Genomic DNA, 26593 nt, shown 5'->3' on the forward strand with positions numbered 1-26593 from the left:
CTCTAAAAATCCCACCATAACAAAATCTGAATTCAAATTCCTGGCACAAAATATTTTCTTTTAGAAATCCTTTCATTTTTAAGCAAGAATCCATTCCAGCCCACGTGACTCTCGCTGGCAGCCAGCTTAGCACTGCTCCCTACTGTCAGTCCCAAACCCAACAGGAATTTACAGCCTTTCTTCCACTCAACATTGTCACTGAGCAAATTGCAGAAAATGAACTGTGTCCCTCACCACAATTACTCTGTCTCTCTTTCGCACATTTTCCATGTTCTAACCCCAGTATTTGTACTCTGGTCATTATCCACCATAAACCACTGCACCCTGCATCCGTGCGTTGCTTTAGACAACCTCTATTCCCAACTATTCCAACTATTAATCTCACAATGCACATTGTGAGATTAATTTTGAAGAATAAACAATAATTTATTTATTTTGCTTTTCACAAACACGTGTACCAGTAAAGCTTAATGGCCAGCCCACTTCAGAAGCAGGATGCAGAAGCATATTGAAAAAAACTGCTTTAAAATAAAAAGCCAAGGGAAATGTTTTCCCCGTTCCCCATTCACAGGATGCCCTAACATTCCTCAGCAAGGGAGTCGGGATCATGCCCCTGCCTTTGGCCACTTGCTTCCTTACGGTGCAAGTCTGTGACCTGTCTGGAGGAGCAGAGATGGTAAGAAAAAGAGAGAAAACTATACCCAAGGTGACAACAGAACAGCCAGATCCTCACGTCTGCCTGCTGAGCCTCACTGACACAGAGGATGCACACGGATTCACTCCAAGGGGAGATTCAATTAGTTCCCAGCTCTTGGTGCAGCAATTGGCTGAATGTGGCTTTATCCTGCACCTAAGTTCTGTGGATCAGCTAACAGGACAGTGTACCCTTTGGGCAGGAAGCATGGCATCAACATTTCCTTTTTTATTTTCCCCCTCTGCAGCACTGCAGTTTGGGTGTTTCAGCTGCATTCCAGTTCCTGTTCTGTACCCAGTCATCTTGTCAGGAATTCCTGCAGAGCTAAAACACAGGATAGCTAAAACACTGATCCTGAGCTGTGACTGACCCCAACTTGATAGTCCCATTTTTTTCACGGAGGATTAGTTCATAAAAGATTCCACAGCTCCACCTAAAGCTCCTTCCTTTCTGAATTTCCTCATGATGCAACCCATTGAAGTTTCAGGATGGCCTTTATTGCAGCATATGCTGAGGCTTCAAATGTAAAGCAACGTTTTGAAAAGGCAGCATCTGTCTGCAGGCAGGAAACCCCTTTTGTTGCCATATTGAACTCTTACACATAGAGAGGGACACAGTGCAAGCAGTAAACTCTTGATCTTCTCTCGAAAGTCTCTACTTTCACTTATCAGCCTGACATCTCACAGTGGGGCCACCTGAGCAGACGATGGGGCTGGCTCCAGGGCTCGCAGACTGCAACCAGACCTCCGAGGGATGGAGGTGGCCAGCTCCCTGGGACCCTCCAGCACAGTTCAAAGTGACACGTTTCAAACAGCCCTCTGCTCATACCCCATGGCCTTCAAAGCACAAACAGCTTTATTGCCTGGAGCAGGGTGAGGATCCGCTCAGGGATGTGTGGCGGTGGCTGAGCCAGGGCGAGAGCGCTCGGCAGGGACCTCTGCATCCTGTGGCTGTTTGTAAACGAGTTTAAAGCGACTCCTCTCTTTGATTTCTGACATCCCATTTCTGCCAGATCTTTGCAGTTCTCTGTCAGAACTCACACACAAAGAATTTTGAGCAGAAATACAGTAAACTCCCATTAAAAAAAAAAAAAAAAAAAAGTTGAATAAATAGATAAATAAATAAAAGCTTCCCAGCAATTGGACTCTGAAGTTCAGGATGAAACTTCTCTGAAGTAGAAAATGAGTTAACACATAATTAGGGGTTTTCCCAAAGAGACTGAATAATTTATGGAAAGTTACTGACATGTTCCTGACATGTTTGGTCCGGTTACACCTTTGCAAAATATTAAGCTGTGACATCACAGCACCAAAAGATGGTGTTTTCAAAAAAATCAGCTATTGTCAAGCAAACAGAGCAGAAGCTACAGAAACTGCTAAACTTAGGCCATTTCCCTAAATCACTATTTTATAAGAGGAAAAGGAAAACATTCCTAGCTGTGTGCAATGTGTGCAGAAGTCACAGGATCCCACTTGTAACAACTTTCCTTCCTTGTCACAGCTCAAATTAATGGCACTTGGGAGTCAATGAACAGAACTGGAGTGCTCTGCCCAGCTCCTCCGGCAATTCTTACACAAACTGTTCCTAGAGCAGAGACCTACTCACCACTGGCCAAAGAGTCACTCTGTAACCAAACAGACAGATTTTCCAATACTGATAAATGGATTAGTGGACCTCATATTTTGCAGAGACCTGCAGGAAAACAACTGTCCTCAAACAATGTGAGGGTGCAGCTCTGTGTGAAGACACAGACACTGTTTATCTAATGGCTGGAAAGTTTACAAGAAAACAGCAAACTTCGTGCTGTGGTTGTTGAACTGAAGTAGTACTTTACTAGAACCAGGTTTTTTCGGTAATTTTGCGGTTGTAACAACTATTTTCTTTACATACTGCTATAGAAAAGGGACTCTTTTTAACTTAATTGAAGACACTATCAAGAATAAATATACTGGGGCTTTTAATAAAAACAGTATGAGGGGAACATTCAAAGCTAAATAATCAGAAGCAATTTGTGTTCATGAGCAGAATGATGTGTCATTTTTTTTCCTTGCAATGCTCTGTACTGGATCAGTTTTGAGACTGTGGCAAACTTTAAACCTATCTTAAAATAATGAACAGCAGTGAGGGTTGAAGATAGTTTGAAAAATACACTGGAAAGAGAAAACATATGCCACAGAGTGTGGTGCAAAAGTCATATTTCATGCATGACTTTAGAGAATGTTAATAAGGATTAGAACCATACTTCAGCAGAATAACAATCAGTCAGAGAAGTGTAATTAATTTTTCTTTAGATCTCTGTTAGACAAAAATACAGGAGAGATAGTAAAGTTGCCGATAGAGTTTGATCCAGTGAAGAAATACAGCCCTTAAATACTTGTTGCAATTGTACACTGTAACTGCACTGCAGTACATGACTCATTTGCTTTATAGTTGTTGATTTTATAATATTATGAATCCAAAAATATTTTAAAATTCAATTTTTTTTGCTTTGGCCAATAAATATGATTAAGATAATACATCCAAAAACATATGTACGCTGTGTATGTGAGACATATGGAAAGCAGATGTGTTCTTCATTTACATATGACCTAAAAAAATCAGCTGATTACCAGAGATGGTACTTTGTGGAGTTGTTTTGGAGGCAGAAGCATTGTTGCTAGCTCAGCACCATTTTAAAGTAGGCAGCTTGCTTCTCTTGTGCCTGAAACCCCAAAGTCAATGCAGCAGATTGCATCCCCGGAACAGTGATCATTTGGCTTCACACAGAACAGCCCAGAAATGGAAAACCAAGGTCATTTGTTTCTAAACACGATTGTTATTGAAAGCCTCTTTTTAATATCTTAAGTGCATGTTCCAGCATATGCTTACAGAACTCCAGTTATGCCTGTGACAACGTTCCTTCAACCGTAATGACAATAAAGGCCATGCTCGGATTCCATCATAAGCCCAACGCAGAATGCCAAAGTCAAAAGGCAAAACTGTGTCTGTCCCACTGGTGGGGAACCACACTGAGGTGGCAGCCACCTCTCCAAAATCACAAAGTAAATTTTATCACAATCACAGATCATGGACGTGACTTTTTATCAAACCCCCTGGGATAGAAGTTCTCTGGGGGTCAAGTTCTGGTTTCATTTTTTTAACTATAGCCAATAAGAAAGCAATAACTTACCATCAGATACAAAAGGCCCAAAAAATTTGGCTCTCGATAGCAAACACAACCAAGAAGCATGTTCCCATTCCAGTTAGCATCAGAAGGCAGAGCTGGGCTGCAAAGGGGAGCACCAGAAATAAGCAGTTCCTAAAATTTTTAAAGTAAAACATTATCTATTCTTTTCCTCAGCAGAGGTGGTTCAAACGGCAGGGGGGACTGCTGGAGCAATGAGACAGCTTTTCCAGAGCTCAGGCTAATTGAACGCACCACTGATAAATAAACACACATTTTTTCAGGCAGGCGTTTGTCACAGTTAGGAAATTCTCACTCTGCTGCCAGGCTCCAGCTTGGCAGTGTCCAGGGGAATTGTTCCAGCCAGAGTGGCCTCGGCAGCAGTGCCAGGATGCAAAGCTGCTGCTGCTGCCCAGCCTTGCCTGCTCGGGGCCCCAGCAGCTCTGCTGACTTCACCACCCCTGCTCCATCCCCTCCTGCGCTGGGCGCAGGGCACACCCTCCTCCCAGCCAGGAAAATGTCAGGGAGACCTTGAGGAGCCTCTGCACTCCCCCAAGCCAACAGGCAGCTGTCTACTTTTTGTGAAACAACCAACCAACCCAACAAACAAATGAACACCCACTATTTTAAATTCTGTGTCCCGTTTTCTCACTGCAGATGTATTTCGAGATTTGCTGCTGCAGAAGTGGCTGCAGCACACCCAGTGAGGTGAGCCCAGCCCCATTGCTCAGTACCCTGGCAGCAGCACAGGATGGGGCTTTCCTCCGTGGCACCAGCAAAAGGTGCCCACTGTCACTTCCAGCTGTGACAGCGTGAGGTGCTTGCACCCACGCCTACCTTGGTGCTCAGGGTGGTCTCTCAGGCATCTCACTGTGATTCCTGCCTGGGAATAAAGCCATCCCCAAGCCCTGTGAGGGCTCTGGTAGCTAAGCCCTGCAGTGGGCTGGCAGGGCTCGCAGCACACACAGCCCAGCCCCACCACCATTGCTCTGGGTGCCCCTGCCCCTGTGCCACTCATGGGGCAGAGCAGTAACTCACTTCCCAGAGGGAAATTAAAATCCCACCCTGCTCATCAGAATTACCTAATGCAATAAGCACCAAGATTCTTCCATTATAGACCCCTAAAAATGCAATCCTGTGAAATGTGATAACATTACACCAAGGAAAAACGGCAGAGAAGACCCCAGCCCAGAGGCTGTTAGGGGCATTTTCTCATCTTCCTAAGAGACCTCATGATCTGAAACATCTGCATTGTCTTACACTGGTCATCAAGACCCACTGTCCCTCTGAACTCCAAATGTTTCCCTTCTCTGCTGCTTGATGCCTCCCTGGGTCACAGGACCTGGCTCACAAATCATTTCAGCCTTCAGAGGGGGCTGAGAGTAAGGCAGGGAGTCTCTGAAATTCAATCCCCAAAGGGAGTTTTTTGTTGGCTTTTTTTTTTTTTTTTTTTTCCAAACAAACGTTATTTTTCTTTAAATGAGAATGCTGTAGCATCAAGTGCTGTTAATGCAGGAACACCAGTGCAAACTCACTGTGGGTGAATGTTTTTTCCCTATTTACTGATCCTCTTGCTCAGAGAAGGACAGGACACATCAAGGAGAGCAAGAGGAGCTGTTCTGTGTAGTGTCAGGGCACACAGTGAGGCTTGGTTCCCTCTGGAAGATGCAGAACGTGTTTATTTCCTATACCTTTCTGCAACAGATGTGTTCAGTGTTAGGGCAGGACGCCCCAAACTGGCACCACAGCTGGCGGAGCCCTGAGGAGAGTGGTGAACAGCCCTCATGGTCAAACCTGGGATACTAACAGGATCTCAGATGCTTTCTGAAGTCCCCTTTTCTGACATACACACATCTTCATACCACATCACTTCTGCTTGCATGTAACACTTCATATCTGTTAAACACTCCGGGATTTTAGTAAGGCTTTTCCCAATGTTTTGATTCCCTTTGGGGTTTTACTGAACCTTCTCCCCAAGCTCACCCTGCCATCACACAGTCTGCTCAATTCACCTATCAGTTAATTGACCTGAGAAGTTTACAGACACTGATGGACTGTACCAGCCTCGCAGTTTCCAGGGTACATAAGGCTCTGTTCAGCAGAGCAGCTCCAGCCCTGTCCGTGCTGCGGGGCCACAGCAAACTGACACCAGCTTGCGCTCCTGAGATCCCAGCAGAGCTGGTTGTTCAAAGCAAACATGCTCTGCTGCAGGAAAGCCGCAGCCTTGCAGGTTCCTTCGCTTTTTAAAAATGAGGTTCTGTGTGTGCTCCCTTTCACACTTCACATTGGCAGCTGCTGGTGCTTACAGTGGAAAAACAAACGGAGGCAAAGCAGCAGCGAATGGCTCCGCACACCCCAGACATGGGAACGTTCCCATCCCCGCTCCTGGGGCAGCCTGGCCCTAAGGAGACATGGGAAGAAATTGTGTGTCGCAGCGATAAGCGTGCCTGGGACAGGCCCCAGCCTGCAGGAGCCCCAGACAGGTCGTTCTGCAAAGGACTTTGATATCTGCTGGAGCAAAGTGCCACAAGAGAGGAAGCATCTGCCCGGGATGGGATGTGAGCACCCACCGGGGAGCAGGAGGTCGCCAGGAGCCGGGGCGGGGGACAGGGAGGAGAAAGGGGAATTCCTGGAGGATGATTTCTTAAAACATTTAATTAGCACTGACTTTTTACATCTAAAATTACTTTTTAAATGTGCATAGAGATGAAAAATACAGAGGAGCTGGGCACGCCTTCTCAAATGAGGACTGGTGAGTATTGCTGACAGAACCAGCTTGTAGCAGATGAGTTGGAGGAAGTTTGATGCAGTTTCTCTGGCAGTGGTGCCAGGCTGGATGAAAAGAAAAATATCTTAAAACTTTCCCATTCCATTGCTTTTGATTACAACTTGAAAAAATACTTCATGCAAGGAAAGAAGTAATTAATTGGACTATGCCCCAGAATGAAGCATTCTTTCAAAATTTCCCAGACTTCTCTTTCAAGAATTACAGCAACCAGTATAAACTTCACAAATCCACTGAGGAGGCAACTCTTCAAATACCTGTGGTTTCCCACATTTTCCAAGGAAAACAAAAAGATTTATAGTTTCTCATGTTAAATCTGAGGGGCTAAACTTTGAAAGATGTACTTGCCCACCTGCTGCACATGTATTAGTTCTAGCTGAAAAGAAGTCAATAAAAATGGAGAAAGAAGAATTTGCAGAGCTGGTTAAGGTAATAAGATTTGTTTCAGAGCATCTGATCTTTAGACTAACAGACTTCCAAACAGTTGGACAAGTAAATAAAGCACCACAGGGAACCGCTATTTGCAATAGGTTACCGCAGGGATACGCACAAAGGAATTCCTGCAGCTAAGAAAGAACTGGAGCTATGAAACTTATAATACCAGTACTGGGATCGATTGCTGACTTCCACAACATTGATCCTGTGCATCTGAAAAGACAGGGGGTTTAGTTCCACTTACTCTTTTGCCCGGGTGCAAAGTTTGAAGAAGCTCAGGGAGATATTTCACTACATGGTCTTACAACACAAAGGAAGTACTTCCTTTAAAGGTCGTACGTTCTTCAGAGAAATAAAAGCAGAATATAAACAGAATCAGCCAGCCTGCAAATGGTGCTGCCATGTCTCTGGGACGCTCGTGCCCTGCAGACACACGCGGTTTGCCCTGGCAGCAGCGCGGGCAGGGTGCAGGGTGCAGGGCAGGAGCGCGGCACTCCGCCAACAAAGCGGCCCATGTCCCATGTCCACCCAGCACCAAGGGGGTGGAGGTGACACTGTTGTAAGATGCCATCTGATCAGAACTTCTTTTCTGTGCCTGACATGAATAAGGGGATTAGGACGGAGAGTTTCCGTGAGCTCACTCTATCGGACAAAAGGCCCCGAGGTTTAGTGTCACACTGCCTGATAAAAGTACAGGAGACTGTCAATCACAGGCTCCTAGGTACTTGTGTCGGTGACATAATCTTATTAGAAGATAAACCAGCAAAATCCTTTTCATGATGAAACGTTACATTTAATTGCTCCTTGGCTTTTCTGCTTTTTCTCTTATTCATTTGTCCATTTAACTTTTTAAATGTTTGCTATTTCAAGAATATAACAACACGCAGATGCCAGCCATCCCCACCAGAGCTACGCTTCGAATACTTGAACAACCAAGGGGGCTGAGGGATGGTGGTGTCTGGGCAGGAGCAGCACAGGTTGTGATCGTTTAAACAGAAGGTCAAAAGAGTTACTGAATTAATTAGCACAAGTGCTCATGCACAGGGATAAAGTTAAATGTTTCGTCACTTGGTTTAATACCAAAGAAAGCTGACAAAAAGAATAAAACACGGTAAAGCTCAGTCTCTGTACAACAAAGGGACTTTTAACATCCCCTTGCAAGAGCAAATCCATATTAGCCTCAGTAATGTGACGGTTTTGCTTTCAGATTGCTTCTTTTCAGTTTCACAAACAGGCAGCTGATGCTGAGAGCATGAATCACCTGAGAATGAATCAGGAGAACCTCCACGGAGCCAGGAGGGCCAGGTCAGGGAGCGTTGGTGTCTGCACCCCTGCGTGCCCTCGCAGGCTCCGGGCCCCCCGTGCTGTGCTGAGGGCTCGGCCGGGGGCAGCTCGGGGTCAGCCTGCACCACCCAGGCCAGGGCGGCCAGAGGAGCCCTGGCACCACAGCACCCCCCAGCCTGAGGGGGGCTTGGGGGGGCACCCACAAGCTCTGCACAGGCCTCGCTCCTCGGAGAGAGGAGGACAACAGGACAGGACGGGACAGGACAGACCCTGAGGGCTGGTGCAGAGGAGAGGCTGCACTGCTGCTGTCCCTGGCCACAGCAGCTGGGTCACTTGCATGGCTGTGCAGCCACTGTGTGAGCCTACACACATGTGTCTGCCCTGAACAACAGGCAGGAGCCAATGGGTGTGAAATTCCACCTGAACGTGAGAAGAGCTCCCTTACTGCACGGGTGAGCACGCACTGGAACAGATTGTGCAGGCAGAGCGTGGGGTGTCCCTCCCTGAAGATATTCCAGAGCTCCCTGGATGCAATCCTGAACCCTGTGCTCTGGGATGGCCCTGCTGGAGCGGGGAGGTTGGACCAGGTGAGCCCCCATGGTCCCCTCCTGCCTCACCCACCCTGTGAACAGCCAAACCCTCGCCAGTACAGTTGCTGTGCCCCAGACTGCCCCAGAAAATGCCCTGGAAGTCAGCGATCACCTACCAGGCACCCAGTTCTTCAACCAGCTGTGTGTGTAACTTCTCCTTGTAAATTGCACTCGAGGAGATTGAGCAAAATTAGCCAACTACAAAATGTGGGAGCACAGCCCAAGCCAGAAGCTTTGATTCTCAAAATATAGATTTTTAAAGCATCATATAATTGTTACAATTAATACACAATAAACATATTGTCAGCAAACAACTAGTGCCATTTAGTACTATGGAGTTCCACTAAAATAAGCTTTATACAAAGCACCTGAGTGTCCATGTTATCCAAAAGATTTAGCTCCACAAATGTGAAATGTTAAAAGAAAAAAATGAATTCCATTCATTTTATACATACTGTTCTCTATTTTTTCCAAGTGCCTGTTGAACTGAAAACAAACTAGCACTGGGATCTGAACTGCTTTGAGAAATTAAATGTGTAACTCTCTGCCACAACTCAGATGATTATAAAGGAAATAAGTCCTCCAGAGTTCTAGAAAATCACATTTTCATTTAAGGACTAACAAAAAATTATCTGACAAATGCCTTAATATTTTGTTTGTTTAGTGAAAGTTCACATGAAAAATTGTATGAGAAGGATCAGAGTGGCTGATGGCAGAACAGAAACAGCTTAAAAATGTGACTTAACATTGGTTAAATCAGTGGTAGTTGATGATTTAGTGAAGAGACAATTGTTGCCTTGCTGTGGTACTGGTCACATGTCACTGGCGTTCCACAAACACTCTACCAGCAGAAATCCAACTCCAGCTTTTGGCAGGGCAATTTCAAAACAGTGCAACATATTATAAATTAATTATCTTGCTTACTTTTTTCTCCCAAAACAATAGTTTCTATATTACGGATATTTACAAAACCCTTTGTTAAATTTTTGAACATTTAATCACATTTCATACCTGTCAGTTCTATGTTCGACTCCAGAGACTCCCATTAGTACACCCAAAAGCCTATCAACAACATCTGCATGCAGGTTATTTGCTCGGCACCCAAACTCCTCTGACGTTTTTTCTGAAATCAACAGGAGATGCAGAACGAGTTCAGCCCCTCTCAGCCCCAGTGCTGGTGACCCCCATTTCACGGCTGCAGGGTGACCCCTGGAATCAAACTCCTACAAATGAGCGGTTCAAAGGGTTTGAAGCGGCAGCAAGGGAAGAACCATGGGTGAGCTCAGTGCAGAAATTTATTTTTACTGATTGAACTTAAGCAAATCCAAGGAACAATTAGGAAGTGCTGTCAACTAAAGCCTGAAATCTAAGCAAGTCGCCATTCAAAGCACAGTAGGCCCTTATAAACAGTTAATCCACGCAGCTGCAGTAGTTAAAGCAAACACACTGCCCTTCACTGCGCCATCAATTACACCTTCCCAGAAAAAATTACACAAACTTTGTAGGATTTTTCAGAGAGAAGATGGATTCTTTTGGAGACTTGAGGTCAAGGCTGGACTGTTTAAAGTATATTATTAACAAATAAACATTTATTGCAAAAAAACCCTATAGGCCTTTGGGGAGGAAAACAGTGTTATTTTTGGCATCAAATGACACAAGCCATTTATGACATGAATGGCTATCACCAACAGACTGATGAAATGGCAAATGTCTCCCACTTAACTTCCCTTGGCTTCCTGAATAAACTTTTTCAAACACTTTTTTCCTTCTGAAATGGCAATAAACTCCATGTAATTTTGGTTTTCTCTCTGTTATAGCTATTTCAGGATCTGTAGGTGGAAAGGGTTGAAGGTACTTCCAGACTGAAGCTGAGGACTCCCCAAAGAGCGGTAAGGTGATGAAAATCACATTGTTGAGATCCGGGGCTGTGGATTGCCCTTGTTTGTGTGTATTCCTGCCTGAGTGACAATGTCCAATTAGCTTTTGGATGGTTGAGTGAAAAACCTGAGGTTTAATTGTGGCATCCAACAAATTGAACATTACAAAATTGAATGCATCCGCTACACACTCAGACATAACCCTGCCAAAGCATGAGCTGATTTTTTCAAGAAAAAAGCCACAAATGGGACAGCCTTCAATTACTCAGTGTTCAAGGGACATGAATGAAGCCAAGATGGTGCCCTTGCCTTGGGCCTGTTTTCCAGCCTTTCTGCAGGACACGTTGGCCAAGTGAGCCCCACTGCTGCTGGCACTGCATGCAGGCAGCCGGGCCAGCCTGGCGTGCAGTGGGACCACAGAGCACCCACACTGGCTTTGCCAGAGGATGCTGCCAGCCCTGCATCGCCCAGCCCGCCTGTCCCCTCTGTGGGGAACGGCAGCAGGATGGGGAGGACGCTGCACGGGGCAAGACTGCGCTCCCTGTAATTGCTCTGCAATCCCTGGGGATTCTCCCACATAAAATTAATGCAGGCGCCATCACGACTAATGTATTCTACACCCAGAGAGCCATGCTGGGAACCAGCCCCAGCACGGGCTGTGAGATCCAGGGAGCTGGGGGAGCTGGACACCCCAGAGACCCTCAGCCACCCCACACAGGCCATGTGTGCCCCTGCAGCCCCGGCGCGAGACATGAACGAAAGCTGCTGCTGAAACACAAACTCTGCCGCCTCCGTGGAACTTTTTTCCACAGCAGCTCCGGCCAGGAGCAGCCAGGGCTCAGCGGGAATCCCTGGTAGTAGGATCCGCCTGCTCCTCCATTACCAAAGAAGCTGTCAGTGCTATTAACACTTTCTGCTCCCATCAGCTAAATCACTTGTTTTCTTGCAGCTCCAAGCAGTGAGCCTGGCAGGTTCAAATGAATAATGCCATGCAGAGATAGCATTGCTGCAAGATTACACTGCCATTTCTTCCCTCAAATTGTTTTACTCTGTTTGTATTTTTGCACTGTTTGCACACTTAACAATAACCAGCCTCACTGCTGGCGCTAATGTTCATGCAGGATCCCACCACACTTTCCATATCGACTCCAGCGTGAGTGGGACCTGACTCCACAGGGTCCAACCCATAGGGGAAACTTTTCTTATTGCCAGATGAAGCCCATGCCAAAATCCAACTGCGAAGATATCTCATGATATTAAACTGCAACTTCTGCTTAGGGTGGGTGAGAAGCTTAGGCCTGTGAAAAGCCCCAGAAACTGTGGTGAGCAGCTCCACTGAGCCCTCACTAGCCACTTGCTGTCAGGTAAACTGACCTTGCATGACACTGCAAGCTGCTGCACGCCGGGGCAATTGGCTGCACTGGCACTGCTGGGAGCAGGGATTTGCTGGCCCAAGCTCCTGCCCGGGGCCTGTCCAGTGGCAGTGCCAGCCCCCCGTGCAGGGAACGTCCCTGGCTGCTGGGGAATGCACTGCCAGCCCCAGAGCACTCGGGGAGATGGCAGGACTGACTCAAGCCTGCAGGTACACACAAATGTGCACAGAACAGATATTTAGTCTGCAAACCATGGTTATTAACAGTGGGGTGGAGGGGGGAGGAGGATCAGCTCTTCCTCTTCTGGAAGGTCAGAAATGCTGGAAGAGCAGCATACCCACCTGCCCAGGTAACCTGCATGACCCACCCCATGGAGGCAGGGAGCACCAGTGCCAGCTCCCCCGTGCCAGCTGCCATCCGGCCACCACAGCCCGTGGCACTGGACCCTTGTGAGCTGCCAGCCACACCACCACAGCTCCATATCTGAACACCTCATCCTGCCAGGACCTCACAGGTCAGACACCATGTCCTGGGGGCTCGGTGTTCGAGGAGAACTTGGCCTTTCTCAGTGAGGATCTTTGGCACGTATGGTGCCACCCCCAAGGGCCCCGTCCCACAGAGCTGCCCGACCTCGGCTGCAGCTGCATGAGCAGAGCCAGCACCCTGTGAGCTCCTCTGCTGGGGACTGCAGAGCTGTGCCCATCAAAGGTCCCCATGCACAGGCTGCACCAAGCTGTGCCCATCAAAGGTCCCCATGCGCAGGCTGCACCAAGCTGTGCCCATCAAACGTCCCCATGCACAGGCTGCACCACACATGCTCCCTCACTGACACACAAGGAATGCACCAGAGCCAGCCTCTAAGAGCAGCGGTGCCTCTCTCTATCTGAGTAATCCCAGGATGTAAATAAAAATGCTTTAAAAATATATTCGTATTTTCTTCTACAAATTCCAGCTTGCCTGCTCCCTATCATAATACTAACATGATGAAAGTAACAACTGCAAAAAAAATACTGATGTAGACAATTATTCTTTGTTTGGTTTTGTTTTGTTTTTGTCATCAGTGAATGGTGATTCAGGTTACACCAAGGAACGAGCATGTGAAAGTAAACTTCCTGACAGCTACCAGGAGGATTTGGTCCTCAGCATGTGCACATAAATCCCATCAGCTCTTACTGGGAGAGTGCACGTGCACTCTTGTACATTATAAATAAAACACTGATTGCAGTAAAATCAAGAGCCAAATTCCCTCCTTTGATGAGCGAGGATGGCTCTCACTGAAGCCAATAGGAATTGCATGTTCACAAGTTCATGTCAATGTTTGCAGGGAAAATTTTGTGCATATTAAAGAAAATATTATGTTTTGGAAGCAAAGAAATGACCTCCATAACAAGTGTTCTATTTGCCTGTTACAGAAGAATCAGAGCACAAACACCTAACAAGTCACAAAGAAATCTGCTATATCTTATTTATGCTGATATCAAGGGTATTTATTCAATTTGTGCTGCAGCAGTTCTGCTGTGTCTGTGAGGAAGATCGCTGTAAAATTTCAAACCCAGGAAAATAATGAACTGAAATTAGTCATATTAACAATCCCTTTACTGTAATACAATCTCAGAAAAGTCTACTTGTTGGCTGCCCACAGGCAAATAGTTTTTGAAAGGCAAAACTCCCTCCCATTCAGTGGGAGCGAGGTGCTGAGCAGGTGGGCCAGGCTGGGCTGGTGGTGCACTCAGACCCCGTGTGCCTGCTGACCACAGCACTGCACCTTCCGGAGACTGCAGGCACTTGGTGCTCACTGGAAATATTTCATTTTAAGGGTTTTCCTTCAAAGTGATCTGCACCAGAAGTGCCCAACATACGGCACGTGGTGTTTGTGTTTCTGAGGCACGTTCAGCGCACGAACAAGGCCGTGGCAGCACACACTTATCTGGGTAGTGCTGGTGGGGTAAGAGGAGACGACAGTCACCAGCGATTTGTTTTTGAGCAAGCAGAGGCTATTTTGCCAAATGGCTGTTTGGGAGCAGCCTGCTGGGCCCAGGGGCAGGAGCCTCTCCTCCCAGCCCGCTGCGGGGCTCAGCAGCCACGGCCAGAGACGCTGCAGGGACGCCGAGCAGCAAGGCACCGGCAGGGCACCATTGCTTCTAAGAAGTACAAGTCTAGCTAAAGCACGTCCAGGAATGCAAACTAAACGTAAGTTGATATGTAAAAATAATTTTTTTTTAAAAAAAAGGAAAAAAGTTGAGTAGCTATCTCAATTTTGTATTGAATTTGAAGAGGCTTCTAAAACAAGTGAATAATTTGCCTGAACAAGACACTGAAGATTCAGATCTATATTAGCATGCATGTTAGAAACACTAACACTGCATTTCAAACAAAAATTCAGGCTCATTTTACCTTATGAGTATTTTCATCTTTTTTCTCTTTTATACATTCTCCCCTCAGACTCAGAAGTCTAGCTTGACTTTCACCATTTAAGTTAGATGTGAAGCTGTTAATGTATTTTTTTTACTTAGCTACTAATGGAGAAAAGTGATGTCTCTTTCCCAAATGTAAACAGTGCTGTTAATGTTCCACTGCTGCAAAATGAGGTTGTCTCCCTTTTACATTTTATAAAATACCATAACTCAGAAAACACCTCTGCTTTCTAATAAATTCTAAAACTATTTTATCAAAAAGATCAGTTTTCATTCATAGCTTTGGCTATACCAAACCACAACTACAGAGTCCACAAGGTGGATATTCAGTAAAAACTTCCTGCCCACTTCATTTAGTTATTTCAATTCACCTGGAGAAAGGAAAATTCTGTTCCTAACTGTACCCATTTATCTTGAGACTCTTCTAGTTCCCTTGTTTGGCTGCTGAAGACTCAGCTGTTGGGGCTCACAACACATGGTTACTTATAACTAATCTTGTCCTTTGTTTTAAAACAAATGTGGAAATTTTATGTTCTGCAATGAACAAGAAACTGTCATTTCTTTATGAGTCAATCTGTGCCCTGTGAGTAATGTAATCATCCCAAATCATGCCAAAAGCCCTTCCTACCACACCAAACCATCCCAGAGCAATACCTGGTTTGTTTACCTTTACTGCAGATTGCTGATCAATTCACTTCACCGTTTTATTTATTTATTTGCTTGTTCATTACCTCACTTGAGCATTAACACGACTAATCATGTGCGGAAAAAACCTGTAGGCAAAGAGAAGAATTTTCCTGTTTTTGTGAACCTGTCCCTCGCCTTGCACACCTTCTGCAGAGGACACAGCAGCGGCCTTTTCCCAGCTTGCTGGGGTTTGAAATCCACAGCCTTTCTCTGACTCTGCATTTTATGCAGCCTGGTCCAGGCTGGCCCAAGCCGTGTAAAATCCATTTCTCACTCTGCCCTGGAGCGTGGCCGCGGCGCTCACCCTCGGCACGGCCCGAGCCCCGCGGGGCGCAGGAGCCCCGCGCACACCGAGGACGCGGCTCTGCTCTCGGCCGGGCGGAGACGGCCGGCCCGGAACGGCCCCGAGCAGCCGCCCCTGCGAGCCCGGCCCCGCTCCCTTCCAGCCGGGAGGGCCCCGCTCGTCCCCGGGCGCCGCAGCCTCGCCAACTCCCGGAGCTCCAAAGCTCCAAACCTCCCAAAGCTCCCCCTGGCCTCCACACCGAGCGCAGGGGGCTCAGCTCTCCTCCAACCAACCCCTTTATCTGCTGCACTCGCCATTCCCGAAGAAAGAGATATTGAATAAAATTGAATCAGCTCCTGTTGCAAGCAAGAAAAAGCAGATTTAGCCTAAATCCAAATTTTATCTGGAATTAAAAAAAAAATAAAAATCACAGCTGTATTAGGAAAAGCATACTCCATTTTCTCTTGAATATTTCTGCCCAGATATCTGACCAAATGAAGCGGCCGCGGGCTAAACCTGCCCCCCCCGCCCCCCCTTTCAGGTTCACCGGAGCAGTGAGCACTTCAGGAGATATCAGGCTTTACAGCCTGCTCCAAAACGGAGGCAAGTGACAGGGGTGTGTATTTACCACTGAAACACACTAATAGCCTAATTAGTTTAAAAAGAGACATTATGAACCAGCTGTTTCATCATGATATATTATTGATAGTTGGAAAGGGGATGTATGCCTTTGAACTACCTCAAAAATTTAGACCCAAAAATAACAGACTCAGTTTCTAAACAGAATGCAAAGTATTCCTGTTTGTTATAATAAGTGAATTTTTTTTTCAATGTATTTCACATCTATGATTTTTTTTCTCATGCTAGAAGTAAAGCATTATAAATTATACTCCTGTTAATTTAATTGCATATGGCCTATACTACACAGAGATCTTCCCTATCGTTTTCTGTCACGGATCAGTGCAAATCGCGTCCTTGCATTGCAATTATTTTGTCCAGTGTTACGGTGCTTGCAGCAGCACACCAAAATGTCTCCCCAAATCCTGAACACATTCCCTCCCAGACCCCGGGCAGCGCTCGCAGCCCGGCCCGGCCCGGTGCGGGCTCAGCGCTGCCGGGGTGCGGCGGGGCCAGGGCCGGGCCGGTGCGGGCTCAGCGCTGCCGGGGTGCGGCGGGGCCAGGGCCGGGCCGGTGCGGGCTCAGCGCTGCCGGGCCGGGCCGGGCCGGGCCGGTGCCACCCGGGGGCCGAGCCCGGGGGACCCGCGGGGTCTCAGCGCTGCCGGGCCGGGCCGGGCCGGGCCGGGCCGGGCCGGTGCCACCCGGGGGCCGAGCCCGGGGGACCCGCGGGGGCCCGGCCCCAGCACGGCCACCGCGCTGACGTCAGCGGTGCAATAACAGCCCCGCTTCCTCCGTGCTCCCGCCCGGGGGCTGCTCCGAGATCCGCAAAACTCCGATCCTGCTGAGGACTCTTTATGGGGCCGATGAGAGCGATGGTGCAGGGCCGGTGGGGTTTTCAGAGAAAATGCCAGAGTATTCCAGTGACTTGGAAAAGCATTTTTAGTGGATGACATAACTTTAATCATTACTCCATGTCCTGGGCATGTGCTTAGGCTACTCCTGTCTCTAAGTTTCACCTGGTTTCCGTGCTGTTTCCTAGTGACCCGCACGCAAGGACCAGCGCCCGGCCAGCACGGGGCGAAGGCAGCCGGAGGGATCCCGATCCGCACGGTTCTGCCGAGCTCACAGCGCTGCACGGCTGCACCCACGAGCCGAACAGATCCTCCGTTAAAAATAAAACAGCAACACTGGAAACGCATCAAATCCTGCCGTTCGCGGATTGCTGTTGTCCGCTGAGCACGCAGCAGAATCCGGGAGCTTTGGTCCCTCCCGCACCGGGCTCCCACCACATTCCACAGCCCGCGCTCTGCGAGAAATAACAGGCACAAAACCGACAGACACTCACTGACGGGAAGCTTTTGTTATATTTTGAATCTAAAACGCGGCTGAAGTGAGAAACATCGGCCTCAGCGTTCCGCTCGCCTGAAAGCATTCCCAAAATCTGGAGGGGCCAAGGCTCCCCCAGCCCCGGGGCTTCAGGGGCTCCTTTCCTCCTGCGAGGGACGTGTTGCTCCGTGCTGACTGCACGGCAACACCGAGCCCAGCCACCGACAAGAAAGGACCCAGAGATGAAGAGCAGAAATACATGGTGGGTCTTTTTAACAGCATCCAAAAGTGATGCTAAAACGATACCTGACACATGGAAAAGAACAAAAGCCTGAATATTTCTCTTTCTCACCCTAAGCAAAACTTAGAATGCATTAATGAAAAATATTGACATAGCGACTGTGGGTGTTTGCTATCTGGTCCCCTGAATAAAAAGCTCTTTCAGAGCCTTTATTTCCAAAACTTAAACAGGAATAGAGATCCTTCTATAAATTATATGCACTGCTTAGATATGAAATACATATCCTGGAACAGTTATTTTTCATAACATATATTTTTTTACTATCAGCAAGGACTAGGGCAAATCACTATATAACACTGGGCAGCGAGAGAAAAACAAACCAGAAAGCCACAATCACACACAAAAAAAATTAAATCACAAATGGAAAATAAATGTATCATTTATAAATGCTAACATTTTGTAGTAGAAAGCACTGTTATGAGTGATACAATAAGTAAATTCATTTAAGCAAAGAACCAAAATGCAACTACCACAAGCCTTCTATTTTTGAAAAAAAACAAAAACAAAAAGAAAAACAAAAAGAAAAAAAAAAAAAAACCACCCAAAACCATTAATTCTGAAGGTTTCAATTTCTCAGAAAGCAAACTTCTTTAAAAAAAAAAAAAAAAAAAAAAAAAAAAAACGCCAAAACAAAAACCCACAGTGTAAGGTTCCAAAAGTGGAGCAATTTGGCAAAGTTCTAATTAAAATCAAAGACATTCTGCTTGACTGGGGCTTGTGAAAGCCAGCCTTCCCTGGTGACACGGCTCTGGGGTTTTTTTTCTTAAAAACCTTGCCATCAAATGCACCTGACCCTCAAAATCCTAAATTTTAGCAAAATAAGTACTTTGCATTAACTCAAAACATCAGTACGTACTCATGCAAGTTGAATTCCTTCTTTAAAAAGAGACCAAAATACATGCCCAGCTTATCCCACTGACATACTGATGATATTTTTGTGATAAATTACATTTATCAGGCACCTCTGACTACTTCAAACTGGGCTTGGGCTACTAATCCACCTCCCCCAGGGTTTGCTGTAACATTCCAAGCATAAGGGTAGCTTCCCATAGCCAACATTTTTCTTAACAAAATAAAAAGAAAAAAGAAAAAGAAAAACTGTTTTCACCCTTCCCCCTAATGTGAAATGCCCTCATCCAAGGATGGGCAGCAATCATTCCTGACCCAGGGAAAGGTGTAAGGTCTGATATCTGACCCATCAGAAGCTTGCTTTCATTAGAAAGATGAGACACCATTTTCCCAAAGATATATACACAGCACTTGATTATAGTCCTGGGAGTTCTGGAGAAATCTGACCTTTTAAATTACATTACTACGTACAGAAAAATCTATTTAAGGCAAATTTCAGGAACTGAGATATTTAAGTAAACTTTATTCTCTCTTTTAAAATTTTTTTTTCCCAGATATTTGTAAATAGGACTCAGGATAACAAAAAGCATCTGATGTTACCGATCCCTGTCTTGCTGCGCACGGGTTCCATTCCATCTCACTAGCCCAAGGCATTCTCTCTGAGCACACGGGCATTCCCACCCCGTGTTCCACCATCGGCCGTGTCCTCTGGCTGTGGCTGCCTCTCTCAGCTCGCTCACGGCTCCACTGCCCGGCCTGAGGGACGGAACTGACCCTCTGCACTGCACAGCCCAGGGCCACTCGCACGGACAGACAGCTATTTTTATCCTTTGCTACCATAAACGAATATTTCTCCGGCTCTGAAAGGGCACACAATCCGTGTCAGCGCAGTTTCACATGTTCGCTCTTTTGGGCTAATAAAATCTCAGAGAAAACAAATTTTGATTTACCGTGTCTCCCCTCCCCTTCCCGCGAGCCGCTGCCGCTGTCAGTCCTCGGGGGCACACGCAGCAGGGCACCATGTCATGTCACACTAGGTGCTGGGATTCAACAAAGGCCAACATGTTGATATCTTTTTATTGCTCGGCAGCCTGGTTACCCCATTTTCCCCCTCTACAATTGGACACTTTTGGTAATACGGGGAGTTCTGAAGCAGCAACAATTCTGTTTTCAGTCAGAAAAGTGTTTTTGTTTTCCAAAGCAATAGTCTCTGATCTTGCTTTTTAGGTCACTAAGTACAATTCTTTATTTTACAGAAACTAAAGTTGGGAACTTTAGACAGTACATTTATTTGCAATTAATGTAAATATTTACATTGCCAAATAATGCTTTTTTAGGTAGCCTAAAGACTATTCGACATTCTTTACTAATTAAAAAAAGTATCTAAGGTGTTACTACCTATAGAAAAAGAAGTTTCACCGATCTCCAACTACAGCTACCACAGGGTGGTTTATTTTGCGTAGAAATGCAAGGCAAAGCCTGTGGACGGGGTCCCTAAACCGGGCACGAGAAAACCCTGAAGGTGCCGCAGCCGCAGCCCCACAAGGGCGGGATGGATGGCGGCAGCCCGCGGGCAAGCCTGGAGTTATTCCCATGCACGGTGCCCGGGCTGTGGAGAACTCTCTGGGAGCTAGCGAGGGCTGCAGCATGAAATAACATGTTTTGTTGTAATTCCTAAACAGGGGGACATTTATCTGGGCCATTTATACAAGAGTTATAACCCTCACAATATTTATACTCAGCATGTCATGTTAGCATTTACTACCCGTTTCCATGGAGATGGATTTTCATGCTGTAGCTATGAAATGCACATTGTTGCCACTAAGCCACTTCAGGCCTTTCTGGATGCCTGCTGAATGCCTGACAAAAGTTGATGCAAACCAATAGTTGTTGTTCTTTGTTTGTTGCCAGACTTCTAGCAGAGCCATATTATGTCCTAGTGATTGAAATGCCCATGTTCGCCCCCCTCCCGGCACAAAAAGGATCCTCAATTTAGGTGACAAGCATGAAGTGGGCTTCTGTAGGGGAGGGCGGCCCGGCGCGGGGCCGGGCTCCGTCCCTGCGCGGGGCCGCGCCGCGGCGGGGGCCGCTCCCGACAGCGCCTGACATTTGGGGATAAAGCCGCAATAAGAGAGAGCGCGGGCAGCGCCGGGGCCGGGGCCGGGGCCGGGGCCAGCCCCAGCGCCGGGCTCCTCCCGCCGCCGCGCCGCTCCCTGGGCCGGGCCCCGCCGCGCCCGACGGCCGTTCCACCGGGCCGGCCCGCGGCAGCGCAGCGACGGCCCCGCCGAGCCCCCGGGCCCGCCGCCGGGCAGCGGCACCGGCCTTTCTGCGGGCCTCGGCCTCTCGGAGCGGCCCCGGGGCGGCGGGCGGGACGGGACTCGCGGCGGGCGGGAGAGAGCCGCGGGACGGCTCCGAGCGCGGCGCTGCCCGCGCAGCCCAAACCGGGCCGGGCCGCCCCATCGCCGTCCCGTCCGACGGCACCGCACGGTACCGGACCGCGGCGGGCCCGGGGCGGGAGGCGGCCCTGCCGGGGTCGGACGCCACGGCTCGGTGTCTTCGGTCCCATTCGTGCCCGCCGCGCAGCCCACGCCGGGGTCCCCGCTGGCCGTGGCCGCATCCGTAGCCGTGAGCCCCGTGCCGGGCTGCCCGCTCCGCCGGGCACGGGGCGCGGCCCGATCGGGAACACGCCCCGAGCCCGCCGCGCGCCCCGGGCCGGGCCGGGCTGGGCCGGGCCGGGCCGCCCCGGCGGGACCCCCGCCGCCCCCCGCGCCCTTACTGTTGGTAGTCCTGCTTGCAGTAGAGCTTGCGGTCCCGGAAGTAGCAGCTGGTGGTGAGCGCCTGCTGGCACGCGGCGCACTGTAGGCACTCCTCATGCCAGGAGGACTCGTTCACCCGCATCAGGAACCGGTCCGAGATGGGCCGCTGGCAGCCCTCGCAGACGGCCTGGTGCTGGCACTCCGACCCTGCAACGGCAGACGGCGGCGTCAGGCGCCGGCCCTGGCCCCACCTGGCCCCGCTCCCAGCCCCGACACAACCCGGCCCCGCTCCGCAGTCCCCGTCCCGGGCAGCGCAGTCCGCCCGGCCCAGCCGGTCGGTAACACCGAGCTCGACGGCTGCATGCCCCGCACATGCCGGCGAGACAGTCCCGCGCCCCGCACGGCTCAGGGGCTGGCCGGCCACAGTCGGCATCAGGCCGGCCGGACCCCTCGGAGCTCAGCCCCGGGCACCGAGCGGTGCGCGGGACCGCTCTCGGCGTAGTCAAGAAGCGACCGGCAACTCACCCAGCAGCACTCCCAGCGTGGCCGGCCCCGAGCGCAGGGGGTGGTCTTCCATTTTAATGCCGTCCAGCATCTTGGCGCAGTCCGGTGGGCCCCGCGGGAAGCACCTCTCCAAGGACTCGGGACCCGTCGCGATGTCCATGAGCGGCGGCGAGAGGCGCTGCCGGGCGGCGGGGCCAGCTCAGCCCCGCGTCGGGCCGGGCGCGGGGACACTCTGCGGCCGGGAGGAAGGAGTCGCTTTTATTTTTATCTGGAAGACATGAGGAGCGTTTCCTGCCCGGGCTTCCAGAGACGGGGGGCAGAGGCAGGAGCCGGCGCCGCCGCCCATGGGGCCGCCCCGCTACACGGGCGCGCACATGCCGCGCACACGGCGCCGGGCAGCCGCGGTGTCACCTGCTCGCCGGCAGCGCCGGACCCACGCCCTGCTTGGCGCGGAGGGCCCTCCCGGGGCGGGCCGTGCCGGGCGGAGCGCGGGCGCGGCGGGCCGGGCGGGGCAGGGGCTCCCGGCGCTCCCAGCCCCTGAGCCGTGCGGCGGCCCGAGGAGCCGCGCCGTTTAGAGCAGGGGCCGCGGCGGAGGAACACACCCCCCGGCGCCTCACCCCTCCTCAAACTTGCTGACATTTGAACTCCATTGGTGCGCGGCGTATCGCTGCGCCGCGGTGATCCGTCTCCTCGACGTCAAATAGTGCCCTGGCCCCGCCGGGCCCCCGCGGCCCCTGAAGCGCGGCGGCGCCCGGGGCGGCCGGCTCCGTGCGCCCCGGGGCGGCCGAGCGGCGCGGGCAGCGCGGGCCCGGGTCGCGCCCCCGCGGGCCGCGGAGGGGGAGAGCGATCTCGGCTGCCGAGGGTGGCGGATGAGCGGGACCCCGGCCGCTCCGCTCCCCGCTCCGCGCCCCGCGCCGCTCCTGGCCCGACGGCGGCTCTCGGCTCCTGCCCTGTCCGGGGTAGGTAGCAGCGCGCGTCCAGCGCCGGCCCGCGGGCAGGTGGCGGCAGGACCGTCCCTCGGGGCCCCGGGACCGGCGGGGACGCGGCTCTGTCCCGCGGACGGCAGCGGCGCGACCGGCCCCGGCGGGCACGCGGCACCGGGGATCGCGCCGCGCACGCCCTTCCTCGAAGGGCGGCTCCGAACCGTCCCGCCGGGGCTGCCAGCGGGAGCCGAGCAGCGGCCCGAGGGCCGCGGGTGCTTCTGCGGCGGCGGAGCCCGTGCCCGCTCCCGCGGCAGCGCTGCCCGCTCGGCTTGGCCGCCAACGCTTCTGAACCGCGGGCTCGGTGCGGTGCGCGGCGCGCCCGTGTGCGGGACAGCCCGCGCTCCCCGCGCCGGGATTCCCTCTGAGGAGAAAACCGACGGGAAAGGGACCCTGCATGGAGCGCCGCACCCCGCGCTGACGGCTCCCCTTTCGTGTTTTGTTTTTTTTTATTGTTCGTTCGTTTTTGTTTGTATCTTTGTTTGCTTTTTTTCCCCCGATACCGTTAAAAATCTAAATATGAGGAAATGAAAATCCAGAAAGGATTCTATGTGGAGCTTCTTAATGTGACCTGTGATATGCCATGACCCTGTCAAGAGAAGGAGTATATTTTGTAATGCTCCTAAAATATTGATACTTAATAAGCAGGACGAGTGTTTACTTAAATTACTTAATGCTTTTATTTTGTGGTTCTTAAGATAAAACTTCTTTTTAAGCCGTTTTCGCAGGGAAAAAATCTTTGATAGAAATTCGTCACTGTGTTTTAGTAAATTATTTTCGAAAAGGTTTTCAGTAATAGAGCCTATTTGTTTTTGTTCTAGACGGTAGAAATCGGAAAATCTTTGTCGTTAATGCTGAAAAAATAATATATTATTATTTAATTCTGAGATCAAGATAAAGGCTGCTAAGATTTCACAGTTCAATCAGTGGCGCAAAAGCTGATCGTTCACATTAATTTTTTATGTCCGCTTCCTATTTTTGCGTAAGGTTTCGGAGTTCTCCATCACACGGGTCTTCCATCAAATTATCTTCTACAACTGCGTGGAAAATTAAAGCCCCTGTTTCGCAGAAATTTTCATAAATTCTGACTATATAAGAACAAGAAAAAAAAAACCTCCTCAAAACCCAACGAAAAGGCATCGCTGAGCAGCGGGACCGGGAAGCAGAGCGAGAGCCCCCAGCCCTGCACCCGCAGCAGTAATTCCAGCTTTGTTCGTGGGCTTTTACTCGCAAATATCACATTAAAGGTTTGTTGCTTCTCTCCGTGTTTGTATACGAGCACTGCGCCGGGTAATTGTTATCCCCGCTCCTGCCCCGAGAACAATTCGATGAGGTGTTATATAGGTTTATATAATGCTTTTAACGAAAAACGAAATGCAATTAAAACACCCACGCGCAAAACCATCACAGAAATAAACCCTAACCAGACTAAGTAGCCCCACCTCCCCGCGGCTTCCTTCGAATTGTCCTTTTATTTGCAAGGCAAATCTCTTTGTTTTGAGTTAAATTTGAGAGTCGAACAAGTAACGCAGTCGGTCCCAATCCTTCCCAAACGAGGCAGGAGGAAGGAACCATCGGGATAACTAACAACGGCCGAGCCCTGTGCACCGACTGCCCCACCGGCCGCCGGCCGCGCCGCCCCGTCCCGGCTGCCGGCCCGTCGGTGCCGCCCGGTGCACGCGCTCGCGGTACCGGCGCTGCGGGGAGCGCCGCGGGACCCGGGGCGGGAGCGGGAACGCGGGAGGGCCACGGGCGTCTCCGCACCAGGGACGGGGGCGCCGGGCTTTCTCCGCAGAAGCGTGCGGTGCCGGCGGATGCGCGGGCGTCTGTGCAGGCTGTCTGCGCACATTCCCGGCTGCCGGGACGCGCGTTCTCCCCAGTAGCGACGGGCACCGCCCGCTCCCCTGCTGAGGCGGGTGCCGGGCGCTCCGCAGGCTGCTGTTCGGTGCTGGCCGTGCGGTCCGGTGGCGCGGCCGGGGCAGCCCCGGGCGGTGCCGGTGCCGGTGCCGGGGCCAGGGCCGGTCCGGGCTGAGCGGGGCTGGGCCGGGCCCGGTGCCGCCGCGGCGGGGCTCGGGCGATGCTGCCCCCTGGCGGCGCGCGACGGCACGGCAGGGGCTCGGCGGGCGCGGGGTCAGCCGGGGCGAGCGGAGCTGACCGGAGCGGGAGCTGCGCAGCGCCGGGACGGCGGTGCTTTCCCCACCTGGACGGGCCGGACAGGCCTCCAGCCGAGCGGTGCGCGGCCGCCGGCCCCAGCCCGGCGGCACCGCGGCAGCGGGGCGGGAGAAAGGCCCTGGGCAGCCGCGTGCCAACGGCTCACCGCGTCCTGTTCTTCTCCACCCACAGCCGGACTCCGCAACTCGCTCCCCTGCGGAGCCCCGGCCTTCCCCGCTCGTCAGCGGCCGACGCCGGCGCACAGAAAAACGCCCGTGGCGTTCGGGGAGCCGGGGCCCCAGGCTGCCGGCACGGAGGACAGCTGCCTAGCTTCGGCACCGGCACGGAGACCGGCCCTCGGGCGGCCTCATGGCCGGTTGTCCGCGAAGCCTCCCACAACAGGGGGCTCCCCAAGCTGGCTCTGCAAGTCCGCAGCTCCGACCGTGCCCCGGTGGCGGCGCCCGCCGCCCGGTGCTTCCACGTCGCCGGGCTCTCCCCCGGGCGCCGACGAGCGGGCAGTCCCAGGACAGGGCCGATTTGGCTCGGTAGCCCTAGCGGAACGGCCCCGGCCCGGGATGAGCCGCCGCCGCCGGCGCACGACGGTGACTGATCCAGCCCGCGCTCCCCCCTCGGAAGGATGGATGTGAACGAGCTACTAAGTGTAGTTACTAATAACAATAACAATAAATTATCGGACTGTTGCTCGGTAATGCAAACAAATGTTCCGTGAACCGCGCGGAGTCTCCCCGTGCCTCGCAGCAGCCCCACCGGGACCGGCCCGTCTGACGAGCGGCTGCTCCACGGCCCGGAGAGACGACCCTGTTCGCCCGCGGCCTCACGGAGCAGGTGACAGGGCCAGCGATCAGGGACGGGGTCAGCCAGGGTGGCCGATAGGGAAGGTGGTGCCGGCAGTATCAGGCAGAATGCGGTCGGAGGCCGCGCCGCGTGAAAAGCGGCGAGCACGGAGCCGGTATTTTAATTAAGCAGGACCTCTTTGATATAGGCCGCTTGATGCTATCTATCTCTGCTCTCTGTTCCCGTCACGACAGCATTTGGGTAGGAAAATTGCTGAGCGAGGCGGGTCAGGCAGAGCGTCGGTGCCGCGCCGAGGAGCCGGAAAGCCCCAGGGAGCGGCGGGCGCTGCGCAGCGCTGAGCCCCAACCCCACCGCGGTGCGGTGCCGCCGAGTGCCTTTTCGGGGGGCCTGGAGGAACGGGAGCCAATTTACCATGATTAAAGGCACAGGCGAGGAGGCGCCACGCATTTGCATGCGCCTTCATCTTCCCTAAGTGGATTTTTGAGGGCAGCGCGGCAGACAAGCTCGGGCTCCGCATTCCCTCCGCCCGTGGAGCGCCCGTCCTGACGGCCTCGTGGCGTGGAGGGCTCGAGCCCCCCGCCCGCCCCAAGGAGCCGCAGGACCGGGCTCGGCTCCAAGGCCCGGCGCGGGGCAGCTCCGCCACTCGGCTCCGCGCTGTGTCCGCGACCAACCCGGCGCCCGGCACGGCCCGCAAGGGCTGCGCCCGA

The 26593-nt window shown here is 51.5% G+C and overlaps 2 protein-coding genes across 3 annotated transcripts in view; both read right to left on the reverse strand.

The window, feature by feature from the left end:
• LMX1B (LIM homeobox transcription factor 1 beta) overlaps positions 1-22174 on the reverse strand; it is an 82621-nt gene extending 60447 nt beyond the window's left edge. For both annotated transcript variants that reach the window (XM_058818405.1, XM_058818404.1), the window contains exons 1-2: positions 21961-22174; positions 21456-21642 (exon numbers count right to left, since the gene is read on the reverse strand). In XM_058818405.1, coding sequence (XP_058674388.1) covers positions 21456-21642; positions 21961-22099 — 326 coding nt within the window. In that variant the 5' untranslated portion in view covers positions 22100-22174. The remainder of the gene's footprint in view (positions 1-21455; positions 21643-21960) is intronic.
• A 388-nt stretch (positions 22175-22562) lies between these two features.
• Positions 22563-25441, reverse strand: LOC131567008 (collagen alpha-1(I) chain-like). Its single transcript, XM_058818488.1, has 3 exons — positions 25422-25441; positions 24540-25373; positions 22563-23283 (listed from the first exon to the last, which is right to left on the reverse strand). Exons 1-3 carry the CDS (start codon positions 25439-25441, stop codon positions 22563-22565), a joined length of 1575 nt encoding a protein of 524 aa, XP_058674471.1.
• Positions 25442-26593: the final 1152 nt, after the last annotated feature.

This window comes from Ammospiza caudacuta, chromosome 21, assembly GCF_027887145.1.
Source record: "Ammospiza caudacuta isolate bAmmCau1 chromosome 21, bAmmCau1.pri, whole genome shotgun sequence".
NCBI lineage: Eukaryota > Metazoa > Chordata > Aves > Passeriformes > Passerellidae > Ammospiza > Ammospiza caudacuta.

Coding starts and splice junctions, on each gene's coding strand:
- LOC131567008 (XM_058818488.1), bottom strand. CDS start 25,441: ATGAGGCCGCCCGAGGGCCG. Junction 25,374..25,421: donor ATGAGGCCGCCCGAGGGCCG/GTCTCCGTGCCG, acceptor CCGTGCCGGCAG/CCTGGGGCCCCGGCTCCCCG. Junction 23,284..24,539: donor GGCGGCGCGGCCGGCGGCCG/GTGGGGCAGTCG, acceptor TTTTCTCCTCAG/AGGGAATCCCGGCGCGGGGA.